At 50.1% G+C, this 25,265-nt stretch overlaps 1 protein-coding gene across 4 annotated transcripts in view; it reads left to right on the top strand.

Annotated features, from left to right (window-relative positions):
• abi1a (abl-interactor 1a) overlaps positions 1–25,265 on the top strand; it is a 32,246-nt gene that overhangs the window by 1,527 nt on the left and 5,454 nt on the right. Inside the window, exons 2-8 of one of the 4 annotated variants that reach the window (XM_084702662.1) lie at positions 6,607–6,774; positions 15,449–15,625; positions 18,723–18,737; positions 19,353–19,480; positions 20,218–20,358; positions 23,052–23,152; positions 23,889–24,011. In XM_084702662.1, coding sequence (XP_084558788.1) covers positions 6,607–6,774; positions 15,449–15,625; positions 18,723–18,737; positions 19,353–19,480; positions 20,218–20,358; positions 23,052–23,152; positions 23,889–24,011 — 853 coding nt within the window. The remainder of the gene's footprint in view (positions 1–6,606; positions 6,775–15,448; positions 15,626–18,722; positions 18,738–19,352; positions 19,481–20,217; positions 20,359–23,051; positions 23,153–23,888; positions 24,012–25,265) is intronic. The other 3 variants (XM_084702666.1, XM_084702663.1, XM_084702664.1) reach the window with 3 other exon arrangements.

Consider the following 25,265-nt stretch of genomic DNA (forward strand, 5'->3'; position numbering starts at 1 on the left):
GACCAAACCATATGCCCTGCAACATGTCCCAGCTTGACTTTTTAGCAAGTGACTATTGCTCTTTTTCCTTCCTTATCCAGACTGTTGCCATGTCTGTACCCCACATATGCAACCCACTGTTCAGTAGAACATGCTTGAAGTGGGTCTTTGCGCTTAGCAAACAATGACGGTCACTGACTCCATTTGCGACTGACTGCATAAGTTGGGCTGCACACTGTGTGTTAAAATAAGAGTGTGTGCAAGTGTAGGTTTCAGACAGAATGCGCAAGAGAGGGGGTTGATGAGAGGATATTTGAGAAGAAGCGTATTCGCCGGCAGGTCTTGTTTGTTCACCATGAAGGACAGGGGAACGCTCCTACTCATTGCTAACTTGAAAGATGTTTCTTTCCATTCCCTGCCTAGAATTCCCTGTGTCGGCTCAGACAATAGCGACATGACAGTTCAAGTAACACGTCATTGTTTCAGATGTTGTTCTGCTATGACAACACTGCGTGTGGTCTCTTTCAGTAACTCCTAAGGGAGGGTCTGTTGCCAGCAGCCTTCCACATCCTTTGCCCCACTCGAACTGTAGAGGTTCCGCTCAATAACATAATGGCAGCAAAGCATCGGAAATCTCATTTCCATTTTTGGCTGGTGTTTTCAGCTATGCGAGTCAGCGGCCCCATGTTTTTCTAACCTCTGTGACAGGGGCCGTCTTGGTGGACAAGGGCACTAGGACGCATTCTCTCTGGGCCACCTGGCAATGTTGGCAGGCGGAACAGATGCACGTTTAGAGGTTGCGAGGAGGGTTGCGGACAGCGTGGCTTCTCGTCCGTAACTCATTTTTCAACCAAGTTCATTCAACTCAACAAAGTAATGATATGGCACATGTAAAAGCCTGGATGCTGCTGGAGGGAGCGTTTCTCTGTCTCTCTGTCTCTCTGTCTTTCTCTCTGCAAGGCATCAGTTACCATCGTTGAGGATTCGAGGCGTGTATGAGTTGACCTCCTTTTGTCCTGATCGTATAGCCTCTGTGCTCGGGCTGCATCCCAGCAGGAGTGATGCGAGTTACCCCCTGGAAGAGAGCCAGGGCGGGCCTGGAGGTGATAAATGTGGCGTTTTTTTCACACGGCTTTGTCTCTCAGGATTACAGTCCCCTTCCCTTCTCTCTCTCCTGTCTATTTACTCTCACTCCCTCTCCCTCTAACTTCCACTCTTTCCCTCTCTCTTTCCCTCTCTCTTTCCCTCTCTCTTTACCTCTCTCTTTCCCTCTCTCTTTCCCTCTCTCTTTCTCTCTCTCTTTTGTCTCTCTCTCTTTCGTCTCTATCTCTCTCTCTCCCTCCTGCTCTCTCTCTCTCTCTCTCTCTCTCTCTCTCTTTCTCTTTACTCCTTTTACTCTCTCTCCCTCCTGCTATATTTCTCTCTCTCTCTCTCTCTCTATATATCTCTCTCTCTTTCGTCTCTATCTCTCTCTCTCTCCCTCCTGCTCTCTCTCTCTCTCTTTCTCTTTACTCCTTTTACTCTCTCTCCCTCCTGCTATATTTCTCTCTCTCTCTCTCTCTCTCTCTCTCTCTCTCTCTCTCTCTCTCTGTCTCTCTCTCTCTCTCTCTCTGTCTCTCTCTCTCTCTCTCTCTCTCTCTCTCTCTCTCTCTCTCTCTCTCTCTCTCTCTCTCTCTCTCTCTCTCTCTCACTAAAACTCTCTCTCTCTCACTAAAACTCTCTGTTGAATGACCTGGTTATTCTCACAGCGTGGAAAGCCCAGCGGCTCAAGCACCACCAGCCGAGCTCATTCATCCTTGCCAGCACCTGTCACCCCACCTTTACATGCTGCTGGTGTTGGCCCACTCTTGGCTGATTTGATACTCGGTAGGAATGTAGGACTTCAGAAAGTAGGGGTGTGCAAAGAAGGGGGTAAATGAAAGCAATTATTAAGTCTAGTGACAGACTGCCTGTCTGCCTTGTGGACTGTTCTCCTTTTTGTCACTTTCCAGACTTACTGATGGACATTTTAATGGTGCTCAGATAGAGCCTCAAGGTCAGGTCAACCATTGACTTTTCAGTTAGCTTCAGTTGGCCCCAGTGGATGAGAAGATTTCAAAAAGCACTTATCCCTCTGCTGAGTTTTAAAAGAGGCAGCGACCTGCAGAGTTGAACTCTTAAGTCTAAAGAATTCAACCAAACTTCAATTGGTTTGGCAGTTATTGCTGAGGTGAATTTGTTTCTTACAAGTTTCTCTTCTGCCCTCAGGGTGTGGTTCCCCATCTATGATGCAATAGATACATAATTATTCTGGCTGCTTTGACTCAAGTCTTTTGAGACCAACACTCAGGTTTATTTTTGCACAGCTTAATCAAACTATTTTTAATTCACCTCTAGCTCACTTCCTCAATCGGTATGTAATCTGCTGCAAGACAGACAGACTTGCACGGGTAAACCATTGTCTCTGGATTACAGATGAGCCTAATACCCAATTAAATGGGTGTCATGGCTGACAGTCAAATCAAGGTGTTGTCTTTTGTTGTCGTTTAACGGCGCTCTGTCTGGAGATTAGGAAGAAGGGAACTGAGTGTTTGGGAGAAAGTGAAAGCTGTCTGTGGTCTACGTTACCATATAGCTGTGCCTTGATCTGTCTTCCACTGACCTCGACTCCGTATCGCTTCCTCAATCTCACACCGCTCTGTCCACATCGTTCCAACCCACACAGCTCTGCTCCTGCACTGCCTCGCTCGTCGCTTATCTGAAACCGGCTCCAATCTACCCGCCTCAGCAGTCTCTGAAACTCAGAGGCCCTCGCCAGATCCCAGTCAGGCCTGTTGGCTTCCAGGAGAAGACACCGTTCATCAGATGAGGTGGACTTGAATGTCAAGGAATCTGACTGGAAGCTCGGGAGGAGAGCAAAACAAGTGGCCTAATCATGGATCAAATACCCAATCCGTCTATTCCCAATGTTAAGACATTGGATCTGAAACAGGATCCCTTATCAGTATGTAGGACTATATATTGTTGTTTTTTTCTTTTGAAATTATTTTGCTCTTAAGTGCTTTCCACTCCAAACATTATTGGACAACTTTTCCCCTCTGCGTGGGGAAGTGCATCCTTGTGCATCTGTCGGCTAGGGAGATGAGCAGCGCAGGTACAGCACTGCCTCGTCTTGTTTCAGAGGGCGTTGTTCTGACTTGCCGTCGCATATTTGTCGTCACGTCGGCTGCCGCGGCGGCGCTAGCCCTGTCATTTCAGCTGCTGCGTGTCGCTCGCCAACTTCAAAACTGTCACGTCGAAGTGGTGAACACTGAACGGCAGGAGTTTCTCCTCCGTGCCCCACAGCCCTGAAATGGATATAAAGACGGTACACCGCATTTGAGAAACAGACCTCATTCCCATTACGCTACTTGTATCCAGTCCTAAAAACTTGTTCAGCCTGTTTCCCTGTGGCTCCAGACCAGTGCCGTAGGGTGGAGGCTGTTCTGGAAGCAGGCTGAGGGCTTCTTTCCCTGACCCCGCAACACAGTTTCTCCCCCTCAGGGAGGAAGTCTGGTCCTTTCCTTCCTGCCGCCTCCAGGCCGCTCGCGAGCTCTGCCAGTTCAGGCCCAACGCCCTGCCCAGACCGGCATGGGCCGCCTCCTACCTCCCCCCCCTTCCTCCCTTCCTCCCGCCAGCCGTTCGTCTGTGGGGACTGAACTGGCGAGAGGTGGAGACGTGTGAGGATGTCATCCGGGCAGACTCGTCACTCTCGTCACCTCCTGGTGACGTGTCACCTCCCGGAGGGAACCACTCCGGCGCTGGCTAGGCTACCTCACCTCCAGGCCCAGACCAGTCCTGTAATGTTGACTCGACGCTGTGAGCGCGGCAGTTAGCGTTCCTTAACTTATCAGGTCATTAAGAAAAAGGTATTGGATGTCTGATCTGGGCACGCACTTGTTTAATAGTATTGACTTAACCTTTCCTAAATTAGGCAGACGGAGGATTGCCCGCATGTTTATTGATCCGCTTTATTGTAAATGTACAGCATATCGGCTGAGCTGTTCCGTGGAGATTATCCTGTCTCTTTCCCAATGCCGACAAGCATGACTCAGCACATAGATATGAGCTCTGGGCCGGACGTTTCTGCTGCAGCTCTGTGGGAACCTCGGTCTCAGGGAGAGCACCCTCACACTACCTTTGTTCTGCTGTTTACCTTTGAATTCAGCAAACGAATACTGGGTTCTTGTACTGAGGAATGTCCTTCAGATAAAACAGTGCCTTCCACTGTCCTGCCACTTACACCCTGTCAACCGAAAGCATTTCAAACCCCCGTGTAGTGTCGGCCATTAAGCGCAATGTTTGATTTGTTACAACCCTTCTGTCAAGGGTAAAGGAAGGGCCTAACAAGGTGCCAGTCAGCCAAGACGGAACACTCAACAAATGCAGGACACCGGGTGTAACAAAAGTGACACCTGCTATTCTTAAATTTACTTTGTGTATATTTAGCTCAGTTTTTCATTGTGGTAGAAAGTAAAGACTGGGATGGCAACTGGAGCAGAGCTGTGAAAGAGAGTTTGGAACTTCCAATTCAATCCGAGGCCACATCTGTCATGTCAACTACCACAATGCCTCTGACTGACCCCATACCACATTTCCATTCAGTCATTTAGCAGACACTCTTATGGACAGCGACTTACAGTAAGTACAGGGACATTCCCCCGAGGCAAGTAGGGTGAAGTGCCTTGCCCAAGGACACAACGTCATTTAGCACGGCCGGGAATCGAACCGACCGTGCCCATTTATAGTCCGATTCCCTAACCGCTCGGCCATCTGACTTCCTCGTACAAACACAGACACAGATGGGGTCATTTTACCCAGAAAATCTCATTCTAAACTAATCTGCAGAAAGCCAAATCCCTGTGTAGCATCCCCTTTTTTTTGAGGCAATTCATTTATGTTAGTGTTGTGTTTTTGTGTGGTTAAATGCAATTTGTACTTTATGAACTGAACTGGTTGTGTGTGTGAAAGAACAGCATTTCTGTTAAGAACGCAAACAGTCCTAAAGGGCTTATAAAACAGCAACTGGCATTGTAAACAGTTGAGAATACAGAAAGTGCATGTGTCTGTGTGTGTGTGAGTGTGCGCGCGCAGGCCTCTCTGACAGATGGCCTTCTGCTCTGAGGCCTCTCTCTGGAGGAATCTCTCTTCATTCCTGGATGCTGTTATCATGCTCCACATCTGGTGCTGGACTCCCTCTAAGCACAGCATCAGTGAGTCGGTCCCTCCTCCCAGCCGTGTGAACACACCCACAGCTCAGGGCTCCGAGGAGAGCCAGCGTTTAGTCCCAGCCTGGGAACAGCCTGTTTGTGGCGGGAAGCCATAACGAGGTCCCACACACACACACACACACACCCCATCACAATGTGTTTGTGTCGGCACATGGCCGTCTCATCCTCATACTCTGCCGTCCTGTTACGATCATTTCTAATGCACAGAGTTGTCGGATTCAAAGAAAGTACAATAGTTTAATTCTTGCCAGCAAGGAGACAAAGTCTGATCGCAATACATAGTCTGCTAGCATGTTGCGCTAGCTAGCTATTTAAGCAGAAATGCTCTTTACAGTCATTGGTTAAGACAAAGGCATGCAAATGTTCCATTGCTCTTCTTCATTGGCTCCTTGCATAGACCTGGTGCGCGTGTGTGCGCGCGTGTTCAGAGTGTGTGCGTGTTTACGACCCCTGTAAGCTTGACCACATGATTCACCCAACACAGATAAGGCCAGACATATTTTATGGCCTCCAGTAAGAGAGAGTGGTCAGCCCAGGTCTCCTTGTTTACATATGCCTCGTGTTACCCAAAGTCCAGATTTGGGGGTAGGCCTCTCTCTACACACAAGGAATGCTGAACACAGAATCATTCTTATACAGGATAAATGTGTTACATCTTCAATTTTTGCAACACTTCCCCACATCACACCGATTCTCACCTCCAAGGTCTCTCTGGGCTGTTACTACTCCTCTTATCTCCCCCCCCCCGACACACACACACTCCTTTACCACCCTTTGCCCTCCTCTTCATGCCTGCTGGGGAGAGCTGGATGAGGGCTCAGACCCTGGTTTTCTGACTGGTTGTGTTGGCGCGAAAGCCCAGGTGGAGCGTGGCGGCTGTGAGTTGTGCTCTGCCCGTGAGAGAGCACCACGCCCCGCTCTCTCCGCCGCCACGCTGACGGAGAAACCGTCGTTAGCCGATGGATTATTATGTTGTCATCTGGGCTGCGTTGACATGAGTGTTTATTCTCGCCGGTGTGTTTGTGTTGAGCTGTTCCTTCGCGGTTGTGTTAATGACGACATGGTCTTTGCACTGAGAGTGCTAATATCATATGTGTCACGTCCGAGTTACATCATATGACAGGTCATATGTGACCGACTCCTTGTGAAGTTGACATGGAATCACCAAGCAGACACTTACTTTTAATCCAAAGTGACCCTAACACTGTGTAGAGCCGTGTAGAGCATTGATGATAGATGCAAATGAAATGAACAGTCCCATCCACAAACAAAAGACGGGGACAAAAGAGCAGATGATGAAACCGAATCTGGGGAGGTTTAGTGTTGTGTCCCGTTCTCCAGCATGTTGGCCTGACCCCTTGTCCCCCCGTGTCCCCAGGCCCAGGACAAGAGGAAGGCCCTGGAGGAGACCAAGGCGTACACCACCCAGTCCCTGGCCAGCGTGGCCTACCAGATCAACGCCCTGGCCAACAACGTGCTGCAGCTCCTGGACATCCAGGCCTCGCAGCTCCGACGCATGGAGTCCTCCATCAACCACATCTCCCAGGTCAGGACACGCGCTCACACACACACACACACACACACACACACACACACACACACACTTGCATACATTCACGTACGCACACACTCGCATACACGTACACTTTCGCACACGCGCACGCTCACACCCATGCACGCGTCACAGCTGTGCAGGACCACAGGCGAGGACACGCACGCTGCAGAAGGGCAGCTCAACTTGAAAAACTCACTTCCTCACACTGTCACTTCTGTTCTCGGTATCTGTGAGTAGGGCATCTGTCTCCAGTCACTGTGGTGCGTTTATAGGCTGGTGAATGGACGTCTGTCTTGCTCTCCCTCTCTCTCGCACACACACACACACACACGCTCACTATGACTAGTCTCACCCCTGCTAACTCGCTCCCAGTGTAGCTCTCTGGCATGCGGCCTCCCTGCCATGTGAAAAAGGTCAATCTAGACCTTCATCCAATGAAGTCATTAAGGGCTCAGACCAGATCAATCAATGGACCTGGGACATGCTACAGATCAGAGGAATGCACTAACCCTGACCATGTAGACTTGTGATGAGGACAAGGACCCGAGGCCAGACTGGAGCCACACTGCAATCCTAGAGAGAGAGAGATGGATAGAACGAGAGGATGGTACTGCATCCATCCCCTAACGGGAAATATATATTTTTTTGTCATGGTTGATGTTGTACATGCTGATACACTGCGGTAAGAGAGATTTTTTGTTGTGTCGATTAGGACAACGGTCAGCAGAACCCTCTCATATGCTGCTTCTATTTCTGACAAGCTCCTCCCCGTGTCTGGGTCCTGAGTTTTCAGAAAAAGATTTGAGCAAAGGAAAGAATGTCTGACATGTCTTGGAAGATAAACTGAAGGTCACGGTCTCCAAAATATATTTTTCTCCCACCATAAACAAACGTACATATTGATAGAGTGAAGGGGCCTTGCAGAGCAGGGACAGAGAGGACCGAGGAGGGGGAGGAGAGCGTGAGAAGACGGTTGACGGACGGAGAGAGAGAAAGAGACAAACAGAGCAGCGAGCCGAGGGAAAGTGCAAACACTATCTCTCAGGTTTCGTCTGGCGAGAGAGGACAACCGTACACGGACGGAATAATATCACAACCGCACCACGGACTGTCTGCGTCTCCTTGGCAACACTCATGGCCCCCTCTGACAATAATGACTCGAGAGAGATAGATGAAGAGAGAGAGAGAGAGAGAGAGAGAGAGAGAGGACCTGAGAGACTCACAGTTGTGTGTACTGAGGAGAGCACACCCAATCTCTCACTGTTGCTTTCTGAGTGAGCCGTTTCCCCTGACACCTATCCACAATCAAACCCACCCTGCCAGATATGACTAATCTAGTTGCGTTAATACTATTTTCTACACAATCTATTTTCATTTGCTGTATGGTACCAGTAGATATGAGTTTTTCTTGCATGGCGTTAGAATAGATGCATCCTGTCTGTAAGCATGGCAACATCTGCGAGAGCCATCAGGGGTGAAGTCATGTCTTGTCAATAAAGAATGGAATTGCTTATCTGCATACTTTTGTTTACAAAACCTTACCCTAGCCTCCGGCCCTAGTCCCAGCCCTCAGCCCTGTGGTGTGTGTGTGTGTTTCTGGTGGTATGGATACATTGACCACCATGTCACCCCTACCCATCCTACAAAATAGTGATTCCCTTTTATAATTTTTTTTCCGTACAATTTTTCACATTTGATGTCCTTATCAGAAACATAATTTCTGTGGAAAAGTATTTCCACACCACTGACACGATCGCCGTTGTTTGAAATATTTATGTTAAATTACTTAAGATGAAAATGGACAATCTAATGGATGCAAACATGCCATTTGTAAAAGGCATTGAGTGAAAATGCCATTTTGGACCAACATTTCCGCCTGGCAAAATCTCGATGCATCGCTGGTTACATTTGTTTGCGGTCTGACAGTGATTCTCCCAGCCCGTCCCCCTGCCCTGCCACCCAGCCCCAAGCGGAGGATGCTGTGTGTGTGTGTGTGTGTGTCATGATGTCTGATGACTGGGCCTGCCTGTGGTGAGCTGCAGCCTGGCGTCAGGAGTGTTTAGCATCCATGGTCTATGGTTAGTTAGTGGCTTAGGGTGTGTCCGCTCTGCTGACTAGGAGCTATCTGTGTGGGCGCTTCCTGGTGTGCTTGTTGTCTGGTGTCCTGGCCTTTATAATGCCCAACATTACTATCTGTTGATCGAAAAGAGAGGTGTGTGTGTGTGTGTGCGCGCTCGCTGGCGTGGTTTGGTTCTATCACTGACTTGTTGATGTTCCCAGGCTGTCGAGGATTGTTGTGAAGCGGACAGATGACGACAGTGTGTGTGTGTGTGTGAGAGAGAGTGTGAGAAGGATTTCTCTTCAGTTTTCAGTCACAGCGTTGCCATTCAAGAGCAGGGTCTCCTTGTCGTCTGATAGGATAATAGACTATAGAGCGCCGCTACCTTGGGCTGTGTGTGAAGTGGCTGCTGAGAGGCTGAGAACAGGGAGAGCTTTGTCTCCCCAGCGGAACCATGGGCTTCTCTCTCTCACACACACACATATACACACTGTGATACCCTGTGTTCAAATGAAGAAATGGTGTGATGTGTCGAGCAAAACATCATTTCATCCCACCATTTTCCCAAATCAAAGTCAACGGGAATAAGGCCTTTGTCATGTTTCTATAGATGCTGCGTCTTGTCTCGACTCAATTCCGCCGGGCAAGCCTTTTAGGCGTTTCCCTCAAACGTGGGTCTGCACTGATGCACGAAGCTGAGACACCGTGCCTTTTAACCACCTCTCCAGGCCTGACTGTTCTGCACTGAGCTATAAATCACATCGGATTTCATTTGCCGGGTGGCACACGGCACTAGGGTGTGCCAGCTAGCTAATTGAACCCAGTGGTCTAACGGCGATCAAGTGCTTCATGCGGAAAACGGCTGACTCACAAAGCACACCCAATAAACAGTGCTCAGTGACATGTCGCATAGGAAGTCGTATAGACTGTAAAAGCCTGCTGGGCTTGGGACGTGGACTGAGTGACCAACATGCGACCTTTTCAAGGTGTGTGTGTGTGTGTGTGCTGTGAAGTCTGTCTGACCTCCAGCATATTGAGGTGGAGAGATGGATTTCATCCAGACAGGAAATGAAGGCCCACTGATGTGTGTTTCCTGCTCATCCAAGTCTGTACGTGTGTGTGTGTGTGTGTGTGTGTGTGTACATGCCTCAGGTCTGTAAGATTGGTTTCCCTCTGCTTAGCTCTCCTGTTGTGCACAGTTGTTGGTTTCGTACTAAGTAGTATCTTTCTGTGCTTTTGGTGGAAGGGGAAATGATTTGGTCTCTGGTTAGGGGTGTGGCAGTGTGTCAGCGAGAATGCTTATCTTGTGTTTAAACTTATCATGAGGGCCCAAGTGTGAAGAAAAGAAATCTGCAATCTGGTAATATCCTGTGACTCACCAGACATTTTCCGTGTGTGGTCACTTCCTCCTCTCCTCCGTCAGAAATGTTCCTCTCCCCCTCTTTGGCTGTCAACCCTTGTTGTTCCCAGTATTCTGTTCTTCCTCCATAGCTCAGTTCACACACTCAGGACATTCCCCTCAGAAAGAGGACTGAGATGCTGAGCATTCACCCATCGCCACTACTTCCTCCGAGAGGCAGCCTCCCGCAGCCAGCTGGCATGCTGAGGTGACCGACCCCCACCCGCCGTTAGCAGCTGAGGCGACGTGCGCCACTTAGAAATATTTGCCATCTGTGCGGTATTAGATAAACAGTTATTCAGAGACTTATGCTAAACCCACCCCCTCTACCCCATGATAGTTGACCGGTCTTTTTGGCTCAAGCGACATGCTGAAGTTCTCTAACTGTTCATGTTTCTGGTTTGCGTGGGCTGCTCTGGGAAACTGGCCCTGTAGTAGGCTCTGGGACGGCTTTTGTGGCTCGGTGCACAGATGAGGGCTTTCAGATGAGGGCTTTCAGATGCGCTGGCTGGTGTTCTGTGTGCCAGACGGGAGCCAGACCCAGGCGTTTAGCTGTGATGGATCTTCATCCGTTGGCTCAGTCCACAGCTGGACACTACTGAAGTCAACAGACCGAGATACAGAAGCCTTCTGACCCAGGTCCCCTGTCAACTCTCTCGAGGAGGTCAAGGGGTGTCACCAAGCCAGCTGGCTGTTGGAACGTTGAAATGTGTTGGTGTCGTGAAGATAAAGGGTTACAGGTTCTATTATTTTGTCCCATAAAACAAGGACATTCCGTTGGGAGGACAATAAAGACTTGTCTGCGGTTCCTCGTGACCTTCTGTGTAACATTCTGTTTTTAAGTCCACCTGGAAATGCTCAACTTGCTCAAAGCGAACTGAGAGACTTTTTAGGGTTGTGCCATCACAAAGAAACACAAGACGAGGCTGACACTGACAGTTGGTGCAAATATGTTTTCTCCCTTGTTCTCCCCACCACCCGCTTGCTTATTAAGTATCAAATATATTTGTAGAGCCCTTTTTACAAGCGATGTCACAGAGGGCTTCACATACGGCAATACAACTGCCCCTCAACCAACCTAAACCCTCAAGGAAGACGAGGAAAAACTCCCAGGAAAATCTCATTTGAGAGACAAAATGGAAGAAACCTTGTAAGGAGCAATTCAGTGAGGGATCCCCTCCTCCAGAGACGGTTGGTGAAAGAGAGGTGCAGAACACTGGCTAAACATAGTCATGCTTCAAGAAAAGTGCCAATGGGTGTTGAAACACAGGAATCCAATGTTCAATTCGAGTCAGAGTTGGCAAAGTATTGGGGCGTTGTTTGTCTGGTCTGGCTAAACCACACATCCAGATGAACTCATGGTTCCATGCAGGGCTTCTTCATGTAGGAGTGATCCCCATGTAGCCATCCCCCTGTGACCCAGCCCAGTCTTCCACCTACAGGAATGCCGGGATTCTGTCCCATGCATCTGTGCTAAACTGGCCTTTTATATTTTCCTATAGCGGATTTTATCCCCGAGGCCACACTACCAAAGTGCTGAAACGGGTACTTTTCTTCCAGTCAGACACTGAAGTGAAACTGTCTGTCTGCATCAGCCAAACATCTGGAGACGTTGGTTCTTTTCCTGCGTATTTCTGTGCCTCCTGATATCACATGCTGTCTGACGGCAGATGTCTGACGCCAGGATTGCGTAAGTTGCCAAGATTCCACTAACGGGGTCTTTGATTCGCTGCCCGGCGTGAGCTGACGATTCATGCCCCCTGACGAGGATGTGCAGAGAGACATTGTGGAATGTGTGATTTCTCCCTGACCCGTGTGACTCCCCCCCCCCCCCCCCCCCCCCCCTCCCCTGGCTGTCCGAGCCAGGGACATCAACGGTTCGTACGACTACCTTTCGTGGGGTCACGAAAGGTAGTCGTACGAACGACACCTTCCCACTAAGCCTCGAAAACCGTCTCATTCCTGTATTCATTGCGATGCGGAGACTGTGTTGGTCAACCCCCAGGTCTGGAGTCTGTGAGGGTGTTTGCGTGTGTGTATGCGTCTAGTATCGGTGGATTGTGATTCCAGACTAGGTTCACTGTGACCACTCGTTACAGCAGACATCCGGAGACATGCTTCCTTACTCGTCAGTCCCACTGACGTGTAGACGCCTGTTGCTAGGAACAACACCAGGACTGTGTCTCATGACAACCAGCATATTGGTATACAGTAGAAGAAACCAGCCAGTTACACCCTAAACAGAGAGGATGAGTTCCTCTTTTCAACAATCTCTTGGCCTCTGGGAGCAGATGGGTGTGTGTGTGTGTGTGTGTGTGTTGGGGAAGGAGTGGACTGGCATCAAGACAAAATGGTGACCAGAGTCCTCCAGTCTTAGTCATGGAAGAGGGGGATGATTCACTGGGAGAAACGAGGGGGAGAAGAAGGAGTAAGTATTGGGGGGGAGCATTATGAAGGACAGTAAGACAAGAGTTTTGGGAGTAGAAAAAGAGGCCCACGTTAGGTTGGATTTGGAATTTAAGAGCAGGAAAGTAGGGAATAAAGGAAATCAACAGAGGAAATCAACAGAGGAGATGGACTACTTAGTTCCCAGTGTTTTAGGGCGAGGTTCAGTTTTGGCTCTGAGGCTGCCCAGTGTTGGATGCCAGGTCTGGGGATGACAGGACCAGAGAGCACGTGAATCAACCTCACTGCCAGGGCCTGTTTAGCATCACCAGACAAGCCTGAAGCACACGATTAAACTCTGGAATCCTACTGAACAGTATTTACCTGCAGAGACGTAACTGGGCAGGAGAATCTTGGAGGAGTTTTTGTAGCAGTGCTACAGTCTGTGTACTCTGAAGTCATTCTTGGTTTCTTGTTGTACTCTGGTACAGCAGGACTACTCAAGGACCACTCTGAACACCAGTCAGGAATAAATGGACCACTTCCCTCGTACCATCCACAACAGACCATTCCATACAACTGTGTTTCATTGCAAAGTTATCGTACGAACGGACAAGCCCTCACATTCATTTCCCTTACCAACCCTTGTGCAACATTTGTCACAAGTGGTTTTCGGCCAGGCTATTTTGTCAGCTCACAGGAAGGAGATGAAGCTGGTGTGAGTCGCTTTCTCACTTCCTCTTTGTGCCAGCTGCTCTGTTGTTTGTCTTGGCTGTCGTGTACCCTGACGGAACTTTCCGAGATAAGCAAAAGCACTTTTGTTGTGAAGCTGCCATGTCGTATATCAACAACTGTAACTCTTACTACGTCATAGGTCATCTATTCAGTGTAACGCTTCAGATGGTGTATTGCTCTCGACTAGACGGTCTAGCCGTCATGTAGTCAATATGGACTCCAGTGTCTCCTACATCAGTCAGTTTGTATCTGTCTGACGGAATCCATATGAATCTTCTTCATAAGTAGCCAGCTGGCTGTGTTGGGGGAGGCGGGAGGGGTGAGGCAAGGTCACGATTAGTGTGATGGAGCCAAGCCAGGAGTACTTAATTCCAAGACTTCAGTCGGACTAAGCTCACTTCTCTGCTCTCCCCGCCGTCTGGCCACTCCACTCAAGCCTCTCACCTCTCCGAATGGATCCAGTTCTGCTGATTTCAGTCCATTTTCTCTCCATGGAGAGCTTCCTGTTTGTGTTGTCAAGGGAGTCGAATGCAATCCACTCAGCCTAAGTGCTTAGCCATAACCTGTTGGGTCTGACAACCTGTAGGCTGGGTCCTCCCTGATGACTTGCTCTGAGCGACATGGGGAACTCCCCCGCCACATTGACGGACCCCATTTCATCTGCTGTCTCCTTCCTGTGAAACCCACGTGGCGATTAAAAAGACGATCCCCTCTGATTGATAGTGTGAAGACTGTGTGAGACTGTGTATACAGCTTATCGAGCTCTTCATAACTCACCTGGAGTGACGCATTCGTACTTGAATAAGGAGACATTCATAGGGGGGGGGGGGCGCGTGCAACTCGTAAAACAAATGCCCTCAGCAAAGACAAGAGGATGGCCAGAGACGGATACAAGAGCTCCTCTAGCTAGCTAGCTAGCTTGCTACCTCCAGATCCCCTCCTTATGAAAGGACTCCTCTGTTGGCTGTGGCCCCAGCAGCCTCCCTTGAGAGAGGCCTCTGACTGGCCGGACCCTCAGCAGACACAGCCTTTCATCTCTCAGAGGAACAGCAGCTGAGGGGGGGTGGGGGGGGTGGAGGGACTGGTCTGATGGTCTGGGAGAGGGATGAGTGAATAAGGGGAGGATTTCAGATGCATGTGATTGACTTAATAAGGGGACATCACTGCACCTGATTCTAGCAGTTTCCTTCTTTCATAGCGGACAAATATTATGAGTGTTCAATTCGAAAATGAATTGGTTGTGTAGTTAGAAGTTTCAAGAACTGTCCCCAGCTGCACATATTTCCTCCGCCTTTTTTGTTCCTCCCCCTCACACAGACACACACACACACACACACACACACACACAAATGTCAGCACAAAAATGGTCAGTTAATGTATTTCAGTAAAAAAATTATAAAAGGTGGAGGCAATTAGTCTTTGTAAAGAGTACAAGGCCATTAATCAAACAGAGTAGCGATTTCAGAAGCAAAACACTCCATTCTCTCCCATAATTCATTTCGTTTGTGCCGAAGGCTGCAGTTCTTTATTACCCTCCCTCACAGAGAGCAGTCAGCTTTAATGGCTCTAGACAAAAACCTTATAAATATGTAATGTAGAACACAGAAGACTTAATTTGCTTATGGAATACTGCCTAAAGTATCCTGCGTTTTCATTTTAAATGGCACTAACTGCCCCTAGGTTATTATTTTTTTGGATGCTCTAATAATGACATTGGCAAGGTTTTCTTGGCCAGGCAACCCTTTACCTGAGCATAAATGAGAAATTCCTCTGAGAAGGTTGTGGAGATGGTAATGTAGTACATTACATGGCTGTCAACCATTGGTAAGGGCGTTTCAGTCATCAGATCAGGAACCAAACACTATGCACAGTCATAGCTCGGTCCAACCACTATAGTGAGCTGTAATGAACGTATGTGGCATTAAGAGCATCACAATGAAAACGGCAACGTGATTCAATTAAAGTAGCCCTAGTTGCCGTAGGAGAAGCTGGAAATCCAATCCTTGTCTGGGTCTAATAGCTCTCTGTAACTGTCTCTTATCGTGTCTGGTAACGCGGTCTTCTCTCTCCTCCTGGGCTGTGTTCAGACGGTGGACATCCACAAAGAGAAGGTGGCCCGGCGGGAGATCGGGATCCTGACGACCAATAAGAACACGGCGCGGACCCACAAGATCATCGCCCCGGCCAACATGGAGCGTCCCGTGAGGTACATCAGGAAGCCCATCGACTACAACGTCCTGGACGATGTGGGCCACGGGGTCAAGGTGAGGGCCGTCTGCCTCCGTCTCTCTCTTTCTCTGTCTGACTCCCCCCCCCCCCCCCCCCTTCTCTTCCTCTGCCTCTGTCTGTCTCTCACGTGTTCGTCTCTGTGTGAACCTGGCTGGCCAGACTGGCAATCCATTGTGGGTGATTGACAAGAATGATTACACTGTTGGATAGGTTTCCATGTGCTATTCTAGGAGCCTTGTGAAGGATGTGCAGGGTGAGCTCTGATGAATTTATGAGATGTTCAGAAAGCACTTTAGACCCCTCTCCCCTCCTAATCGTGTTCTCGCACGTCCGATATCAAACGGGTAAGTCTTGGAGACCTTTTAGTGCTTGAGCAACATCTGTCACAACCCGTTATATTTACAACCCTTTCTTTCCAAGTTCTGAAAGGTATACTGACTACTGTGCAGGCCTACACACTGCTGTGTTCTCAATGGTCAACATTCAGCTCCACTTTAGGGGTCAGGGGTGGTCGCCATGACAGCGGGTCTAATGGCATAACAACCCTAGTTGGTTGATCCATTCAGAGATGTCCACCTCTCTCTAAAGCCCCCATTAATCAGCCAATCAATGGCTGCTGTCAGGCAGATTAGATTAGCAGCCACCGTTGTCTTCCAGTAGAACGATGGGCCGTGATAGGACGGGATAAAAGCAATGCTGCCTGTCTCAATTTCCAAGGCCTGAAATCACACAGGACCCACATGTCGCATTGAAAGGGTGTGTGACCTTGTGTGGCCTGAAAAGGTTTTAAACGAGGTTGATATCGATCATAACCGTCCATGTCCATAATGTCCTTATTGAGATGAGAAGAGATGTTGCGGTCTACTATGTCTTGATACTGCCTGTCGTCGTTTGGGTCTGTCACTTCAAGCCCCGCGGGGACACCAATAGATCTAATATTTATGACTACAAGAACATGCTTAATGGTCATACTTCTTTTACCCACATATCCCTCTTTTGGAGGTAGTCTTGATGGATTTGTTAAAACCCTGTATGTCCATGATCATGAGGGATAGGGGGAGGGAAACTGTAGATGTGGTGAATGAAAGGAATTGGAACACACACACACACACACACGTCTGTGTGTCAAAGCCTGCAGCTCTAATCAATATTTAGCGTCAATACCAAGCTTTAATTCATCTGACGTCTACAGTAACTGATGGGAAAGCTGACAGCTATTGGGCCCTGTAGAATATCCAGCCTTGGTTTACTAACCGACCGTGGGTCGATTCTAAAATGCCAGTTTAACACACACACACACACTGTTGAATGGACATTAGTTGCAGCTCCCCCATTGACATGCTATGAGATATTCTGCACCAAGGCACCAGGTGCAGCGAGAAGAGAGGGGGGACAGGAGAGGTTGAACTCCTAATGAGATTCAGAGCCTGGTGACTTTATATTGACGGTGTAAGCTGCCATATAAACTGAGTCATCTGACTGCAGGATTAGAGGGTGCTCTCTCTTATCTCTGTTTCTGTATGTCTCTCTCTCTCCACACACACCAACTGACGGGGTGTGTTTCACTGTTATTGACCAAAAAAAGAGATTTATCATCTGACTGATAATCTAGTCAAGCGCTGTCAGGAATGCAGGGCCCCGTGTCAGATGTTGTTTTGGAGTTGACGTCGCTGCCACGTTGCTTCAGTTGCGGAAGCTACTCAGAACGACCGGTCTGATGCACGAGGAGCTCAGATGCTCTCAGAGAGGGATTCGGGTTAAGTAGCCTCAGTACATTTTTAAAAAACGGTCAAGATAAAAAAAAAAAAGGTTTGCGTTGTTGTCTATAATTGACTGAAACAGCTAAAGGATAGGAATTGCGTTTGAGGTCTGAAGTGCGCGGGATTGTGCTTCCTCTGGCCTGGGATGAAGGTGACCGGACTTGATGGTTATCTGATGACCCTGCTGGTTTCCTCCCAGAGTCCTGAAGTCAGCACATCTCTGTATAATCTCTGGCCTGTGGCCCACCTCACTGCTGCCATCTTCACAGGCCAGAACGTCTAGAGACCCATCTGATCCTACTGATCTATAGATCTCATGCAGATCTGCTGGGATCAACAGGCAGTGAATTGAGGTTGTAAAGATTGATAGATCTGTGAGGATGCTTTTACCGAGTGTCAGAGCGAAGCCTGACGCCCTTAACCCAGAAGTTGTAGAAGAGGGGCGTCATCATGATTAACTGACCTATATGTCAGAAATCATCCTAAACGTTTATTGTCCATGCCATCGTTACAATCCGTGAATGTTATAACCCACATTCCTGATATCGCGACTGAAAAACCCAGACGGCCATGTTACATGCAACATGGCGTGGCTGCCCAGAGCTGACTGTGCTCTGGACCCTGCTCCGCTCTGCTGGAGGTGCTCTGGAACCTCCTCCACTCTGGTGGATGTGGTCTGGACCCTCCTCCACTCTGGTGGATGTGGTCTGGACCCTCCTCCACTCTGGTGGAGGTGCTCTGGACCCTCCTCCGCTCTGCTGGATGTGGTCTCCTGTCATGCAGCTGATGTGATGGCCGCAGCACGGCCCTCTGGGAACCTGAATTATTGACGAGGCCCTTGACTCGGTGCTTGATTGTGAATTAACTGCACAACTCTCCTGGTTCCTCCTCAGACCCACTGTCCAGCTCTCTCAAGCATAATTATCATTATCCAATCATAACATCAACGGTAAAGTAAAACGGCAACATTTGAGGTTATTTCTTAGCCTTTATTCAACACTGGCCAATACAATCGACGAGAGCTCGTTCTGTTTGCCATTCTCAGACGAGGTGTTGCAATACCGGTTTGAGTTGACAATGGGCCTGTGGAGGGCTGTGGGCCGGGCGGCTGGCCGGGGTTTGGGTGTGGCGGAGAGATACGAATCAGACAGGAGCAGAAAAACAAGCCGGTGACCCTCCGTGTTCTCCAGTGGTTAGATCACACCTAACCAGCGCACTCCCCCGGCTCTTTCCAAATGTTTACTCTGTGTAAATACCCTGGTGAATGGTCCTCCCCTGTACTGAACCGTTAAGACAGCGATTTTGACATGCCTGTTCTCTCTTTCTCTCTTTTTTTTTTTTTTGTTTTCTTCCTCCTTCCACCCACGTTAAGTGGCTAAAAGCCAAGGTAAGTCCTGTTTGTCACGTGACCCGCCCTGTCAAAGTCTATTATTGATAGGCTGCTTCTTCAGCCCCCCCCCCCATATTCCCAGAAACTCCCTGTTTAGTTGGTTGTTGTAGTCTTTGTTGTTACCATAGTAACCTGTAGTCCCTTTAGACTTATCAAAGCTCATGCGTCGTTCATAGTCCTCTGTAACACCCTCTTATCATGAATGAATAAGTTAACCATTACAGCCCCGTCTTCCCTGTGAAGAGCTTCTTAGCTGGGGGGTTTCCCAGTGACAACATGCCTGCTGATGTATTTAGAATATTTATAGCTCTTGTTTAAAACGAAAAGTGTAAATATTTTAACTGCCGCCTTGCCATGGCCTAGTGTGCTTGATTGGTTGCGCGCTTGGCAATACAAAAAGAAAAACAAATACACTCTTATCTCAGAACCTTCTTGAAGTTCCAGCCACCCCCGGCTCATGATGCAAGAGCTGCAGCCTCCTGGCTTTAGCAGATCAACAATGGATGTTGTAACCTGGGCCGTGTCACATCTGGGAAACCCATTACAGCACTCTAACCACACAACACCCTCTGATCTGACAAGCTGCCTGACTGCCTTTCTGTCCCCCCCCAGCAGCAGCATGGAAACAACCAGTCAATCAGGGCAGGAGGAGGAGGAGGAGGAGGAGGGACGTTATCACGGACCAATCCGCCAACGCAGAAGCCTCCGAGCCCGCCCATGTCGGGGCGTGGCACGCTGGGGTAAGGAGCCGTCTGGTCCCAGTGCGGTAGACGATGTGTGCTACGGCCCGTCCCTGGAGGCGTGCAGACGTGGGCGCCCTGCTAGCTCACCAGATACGTGGGCGTACCATGCAGACTGAGGACTTACTGCAGCGGCCTGGGATCGATCCCAGCCTCGGCCATTTTCTGCATGTCTCTCCCCCCCCCCCCCCTTCTCTCTCTCTCTCTTCCTGTACCTTTCCTGTCACACTCCACTTAAAAAAATAAATTAAAAAAAAAGGTCCAATAAAGCATGACAAATGTCGTGTCTAAATGTGAAGACTTGTTCCCTCTTTGGGATGCACGGTTGCAGTGGCTCCTCTCTCTGCACCAGCAGGCTGAGCTGAGCATTATTCCGGCGCTGACTCCGACACGGCTGAGACAGTAATCACACCGTGATACCGGCTTGAGCTCCGCTGCTCTCGTTTTTCAGCCCTTCCCGCAAATCTCATCGGTTTGGAAAACCACCCCGGCAGGATCAATTGATAGGATTTGGAACGCTCACTGACAGACGGGCTGTTTGAGCTTCGTTAAATTACACACCCCTGCTGCAGCCCGACCCACGTTCATAGATGGGGGTGGGAGTTGATTCACCTATTAATTTTGGTTTTGTACCCACTAACTATCCATTCCATGTTGTGTCTCCTTGTTAACTCCCCATTTAGTATTGTGTCCCCTTATCGAGCCCTAATCTCTTTTGTGTCTGTCCCTGGTGATAGCCGCAACACGCCCTATAAGACCCTGGAGCCGGTGAAGCCGCCCACGGTGCCCAACGACTACATGACCAGCCCGGCCCGCCTGGGCAGCCAGCACAGCCCGGGACGCACCGCCTCTCTCAACCAGAGACAGAGGACCCACAGGTGACTGCCCCGCCCCTGCCCCGCCCCTGCCCCGCCCGCTCCAGAGCTCCTCCGCACGGAGAGACGCGCCCGGACGCACGCGCCGTGCCTCACTGGCCCGCCCTCCCTCATGACCTCATTCACTCCCTCGCCCCGCTCACTCAAGTCACTTACACACTCACTTGCTCGTTCACCCACTCCCATCACTCACTTCCTCGCTCATTGACCCACTCCCTCGCCCACTTACTCTCCCTCCCCTCGCCCACCCACTCATTCACCGACTCAGTCTCTCTCTCCCTCACTCACTCACTCCCTCACTCATTGATTCATTCTCACAGATGAACGCATGCATACATCTGTAGGTGGCAAAACTTTGCTTTGTGTCCTCACGCCACCTGTAAACTGATGAGTTTTCCTCCCTGTTCTGTTCAAGAAATCAAAAAAAAGAAAACAAATGTATAATAATTGGACTGAAGCTATAAATGTCCTCCTGTTTCCTGCGTGTCTGCTGTTTACACTTCAGTTCAGCAGCTCGAGTTGCTTCCTCTCCCTGCTCCCTGTTCTTCTGTACTCAACCACATACAGCAGCTTGGAAGGGTTCACATTCAGAACTACCTACCTGAGCAAAGAAGCCATTCTGTAAGGACGTGCGTGTGTGGCGCCACACCCGTGCCACCATGCCTCGGAAAAGCCTCGGTCACAAACCACGGCAGCCTGACAGGGAGAGCTGCCGTCGTGCGGTCAGAGGCAGTCAGAGTTAGGACTGATTGAAGTGGTCTTGTTGGCCAAAGAGGCTGTAATGCCTCTCTCTCCAGAAATACCACCCTCCCTTTTCATTTCTCTCTCTCTCCCTCATTCAGTCTCTCTCGTCATTCTCATCCCCTCGCCAGTATCCTCCATGTTCCGTCATCCCTTCCCAGTTCCCTTCCTGGCGTTGAGCTTGTCGTCTCTCCCGCCCAGGTTCCCTGCAGCTCTGCTTGCGGTGGTGCTCTGGCGTGTTTGGTGACGGGGGCTGCGGTGTTCTCACACAGCGTGGGGCTCCAGGTGCTGGGCTGGTCCCTCAGCTGGATGTGGGATCAATATCCCAGTCCCCGATTCCGGAAATCCCTTATGATATATATATATATATATATATATGTTTTTTTTTTTTTTGTCAGAGGCATTTATTCGAGTTCTCTTTCTCAGATTGAGTTTTGATTCGTTTCTGTTTGTTAGAGAGAGGTAGGGAGTCGTCTTGGCGTGGGCGCTGTGGGTTGTGATAGCATTTGTGAAACTCGATATCTGGAAAGGAGGGCTTGTGAGGCAGGACGGAGAGACACCACAGGGGGGGGGCTGCGATGTCCGAGGGAGCAGACGGGGGAGAGAAAGCAGTGAGGGGTGGCGGGCAGGGAGGGAGGGAGGGAGGCACCAAGCATGTGAAAGATGAGGAGTGGAGATGACTCGTGAGTGTGGGGGAGGGCAGAACCAGAGAGGGATGGAGACTGCCACCACGACACTGACCGAGATGTGGATTTCTCAACGTTAGAGTGGTGGGACTGTATCGTGAATCCCCTTCTCTGAATCCATGCCTAAGCCCCCCTCTCACACATGCACACCCATCCTTTCCCCTCCACGCACACACACACGCACACATACACACACTCCCACCGCCCTTCACACACTCAATACCCCCCCCCAACACACACACACACACACACTCTACCATCTCTCCCCCCACACACTCTACCATCCTCCCCCCCAACATGCACATTATCCCCCCAACACACACACACACACTCTCATCTCCCCCACTCAGCAGCGAGCATGGGATGGATTCCTGGCTCAGGGCCCCCCTGCTGTTAGTGCCCCGCCAGCCTCAGGCCAGCCTCACACACGTACAGGGAGGGGGGGGGGGTGCAGCTTGACTGCGAGGGATGATGGGGGGCAGGGGGGGGGGGGGCAGTGATAATAGGGAGTGGGATCTGGGCCAGTCCTGGGGAGATTTAAGGGGGGGGTGCAGTCATTGATCTGAATGCCTGGGGAGGTCAAATGCAGGCCGACGATCGACGTAGGCTGGGTTTGACCCACACAGGAGGTCCCTGCGATGATCTCCCTGTGGCGTTTGAACAGTCACAGACATGTACTGTGCAGGCGGTGGCTTGTGTGCTTTCACAGTGTCGCTGTCACACCAATGCTGTCACTCTGCCTCGCTGTCCTCCCATTGAATGTGTTCAATGGGAATGAGCGAATGAGTGATGGCGCAATTGTTTGTTTACGTGCTACGAGATGTGAAAGGTGAGTGTAACCAATAATAGAGGTGGCTTTGAAGGGAAGCCGTTCTTCAGGATGCAGTTTCTTTCTGTATGAGGGACGTTGGTGCTTCTAGAAGGTTTTTCTCTCTCCCTCAATGGGACATGACAGCCCACCTGCAGCTGTGGTGTTCATAGATACCCACTGCCTGTGCTCTGGTCTCTGCAGGTTGGCCTATATAAAAGGAACATGCCCTCAATAACTCTCTAATATTTTGCGCTCTCTCTGTCTCCCTCCCCTCTCTCTGTCTGACTCTCTGACCTTTTCTTTCTCTGTGTCTCTCTCCCCTCTGTCTCTCCCTCCCCTCTCCCTCCCTCCCTTTCACTCTCGTTCTCTCTCTCTTACTTTCCCTCCCTCCCTCCCTCCCCTCTCTCCCTCCCTTGCACTCCGTCTCCCCCCCCCCCCCTGTCTCCTCCTCTCTGCAGTGGCAGCAGTGGGGGGAGTGGCAGCAGGGAGAACAGCGGGAGCAGCAGTATCGGCATTCCCATCGCCGTGCCTACGCCTTCCATTCCCAACTCTGGACCAGGTGAGCCTTGATTACAGACAGCTCCTCAACGGGCCTCGCCTTTCAGATTCACATGATGGGAATTCTAGGGGTACCAACCCCCCTACACACACACACACACACACACGCATATTATTATGGATGTTTTTTTATTTTTATATTGCCAATAACAATTTTGAACGAGTGGGTCCAATTAAAGGCCGTGTTAATGGAGCTGGTGGAGAGAAGAGGAAGAACAAAGACTGTGTTTACCAGGCTGGGAGGGATTACACTGGCCCTTTGTGCTCCTAACAGAACACACACTCTAAATAGGGCAACCTACATTAGGGCCAGCGCTGTGGCGGGAAGGGGGGGAAAAAGACACACTTTTCAAATGTAGCATACAACGCATGTCGATGTTCCGCATGAAATTCAAACGACATGGATTTATTTTCAGAGTTTTGCATTATGTATTGGTGTTTTGATGAGCTGTAGAACAGTGTTCTGCTGTGTTCAGCTCCAGGCTACATCATAGCTGCAGCACAACTAGCTAGAGCCCTGTCGGTAAGCCTGTCACCATGGCAACGTTCACCGTGCGCGCGTGTATTCTCATGAGGTCGACTCCTGTCTGACTTGCTCTTATTCCCAGTTGGAAGTCGTTGTGCCGTTTCGAAGCCGTTTCAGTTGAAAACTGCCCGTTTGATCAGGCTACGCCACCAACACGTGTGATTTCTTGACCCCAAAACATCCACTAACGGCTGTGCCCGGCCTGTTTCAGTCCCGCCCATGTCTTCTCCTCCTGGGGCACCTCCACCTCCCCCAGCCCCTCCTCCTCCTCCACCTCCTCCTCCAGCCCCTCCCCTGCCAGGGCTGGGGACTACAGAGGCAGCTCCGGTCGTAGGTGAGACCCCCTCCCCCCGCCCGCCCGCCCGCCCATCAGACCAGTCGGCCATCTCTCTCTGCACCAGGGCTCATCTGGACTATCCTCTAGTGCCAAGCTTGCTTTTCACCATGGTGGCGAAGAGTGCATTGGTACTCGCGTGTGTGTGCGCTTGCAAGTGTGCGTGCGTGTGTTTGGGAGTGTCTGTGTGTCCGAATTTGCTTCTGGTGGTGGTGCTTTGGGTCCTGTTCTAAATCTGGCGGCGCGCTGGAGGTGAACTGGGTTCTTGTTCCTCCTCCACGCCATCCAATCAGTCCACGCTGGTCTCCTCAACATGTTAAAACACTGTCTGTTTTGTCCGCACCTAAATCAGTGAATGGAACATGTGCTTGTAACAGTTAGGATGCCAACAGCCGTTTGTGTCCTCTCAATGTTCGACATTTCCGATTTTTTTCCTTCCCAACACGATGTTCCGTCTGTGCGCGAGATGATGTTGTTTACTCTGCTGGCTCCCGTGTTTACGCCTGTGATCCTGTGGGTAAGCCGTTGCTCTGGTTCCACCCTCCAGCATCTGAGATCTGAACCCCCCACCCCCAGAGAGCTGCTGTTATCTACTTCCATAAACAGGAAATGCCCGAGTAGAGAGAGGGGGCCCACCGCTGTGACATAACGTTTAGCATCCGACCATCCCCGTGTGCACACACCCTCACCATCGCTACCGTCCACCCAATCCCCAACCACGGTTTCTCATCAGCGAGTCGAACCCCTCCACCCCCACCCCCGAGTGGCCCAGGGTCTAACTCTAGCCTGTGTCTCCTCCGTGTCCCTCAATCAGGTCTTACTACCATTCTGCAAATCTGGATGTTCTTTCGATCTCTTGCCAATCACAAAATGGTCTTCTTAACTTGCCTTGTCGCTTTCAGCTGTATACATGGATTCATCTCTGTTGTTGGGTCTGTATTGTCCCTCAGTCTCGTGTTTCTCATCTCCTGCTCACAAGCTTTGCGGTTGGTGATTGATACGGCTTCTGTTGTTTGATTTGGGAAGGGTTCCAATGAATTCTTGGGGTCTGTACTAACTTATCTAACCCATCCCTCCTTTCTTCTATCCCTCCTCTCTTTCACTGATCCTCCTCCTCCTCTCCCTCCTCCTCCCCTCCTCTCCCTCCTCCTCCCCTCCTCTCCCTCCTCCTCCCCTCCTCTCCCTCCTCCTCCCCTCCTCTCCCTCCTCTCCCTCCTCCCCTCCTCTCCCTCCTCCTCCCCTCCATCCTTCCCT

Source organism: Hypomesus nipponensis, chromosome 8 (genome assembly GCF_054491055.1).
Source record: "Hypomesus nipponensis isolate SF chromosome 8, ASM5449105v1, whole genome shotgun sequence".
Taxonomy (NCBI): Eukaryota; Metazoa; Chordata; class Actinopteri; order Osmeriformes; family Osmeridae; genus Hypomesus; species Hypomesus nipponensis.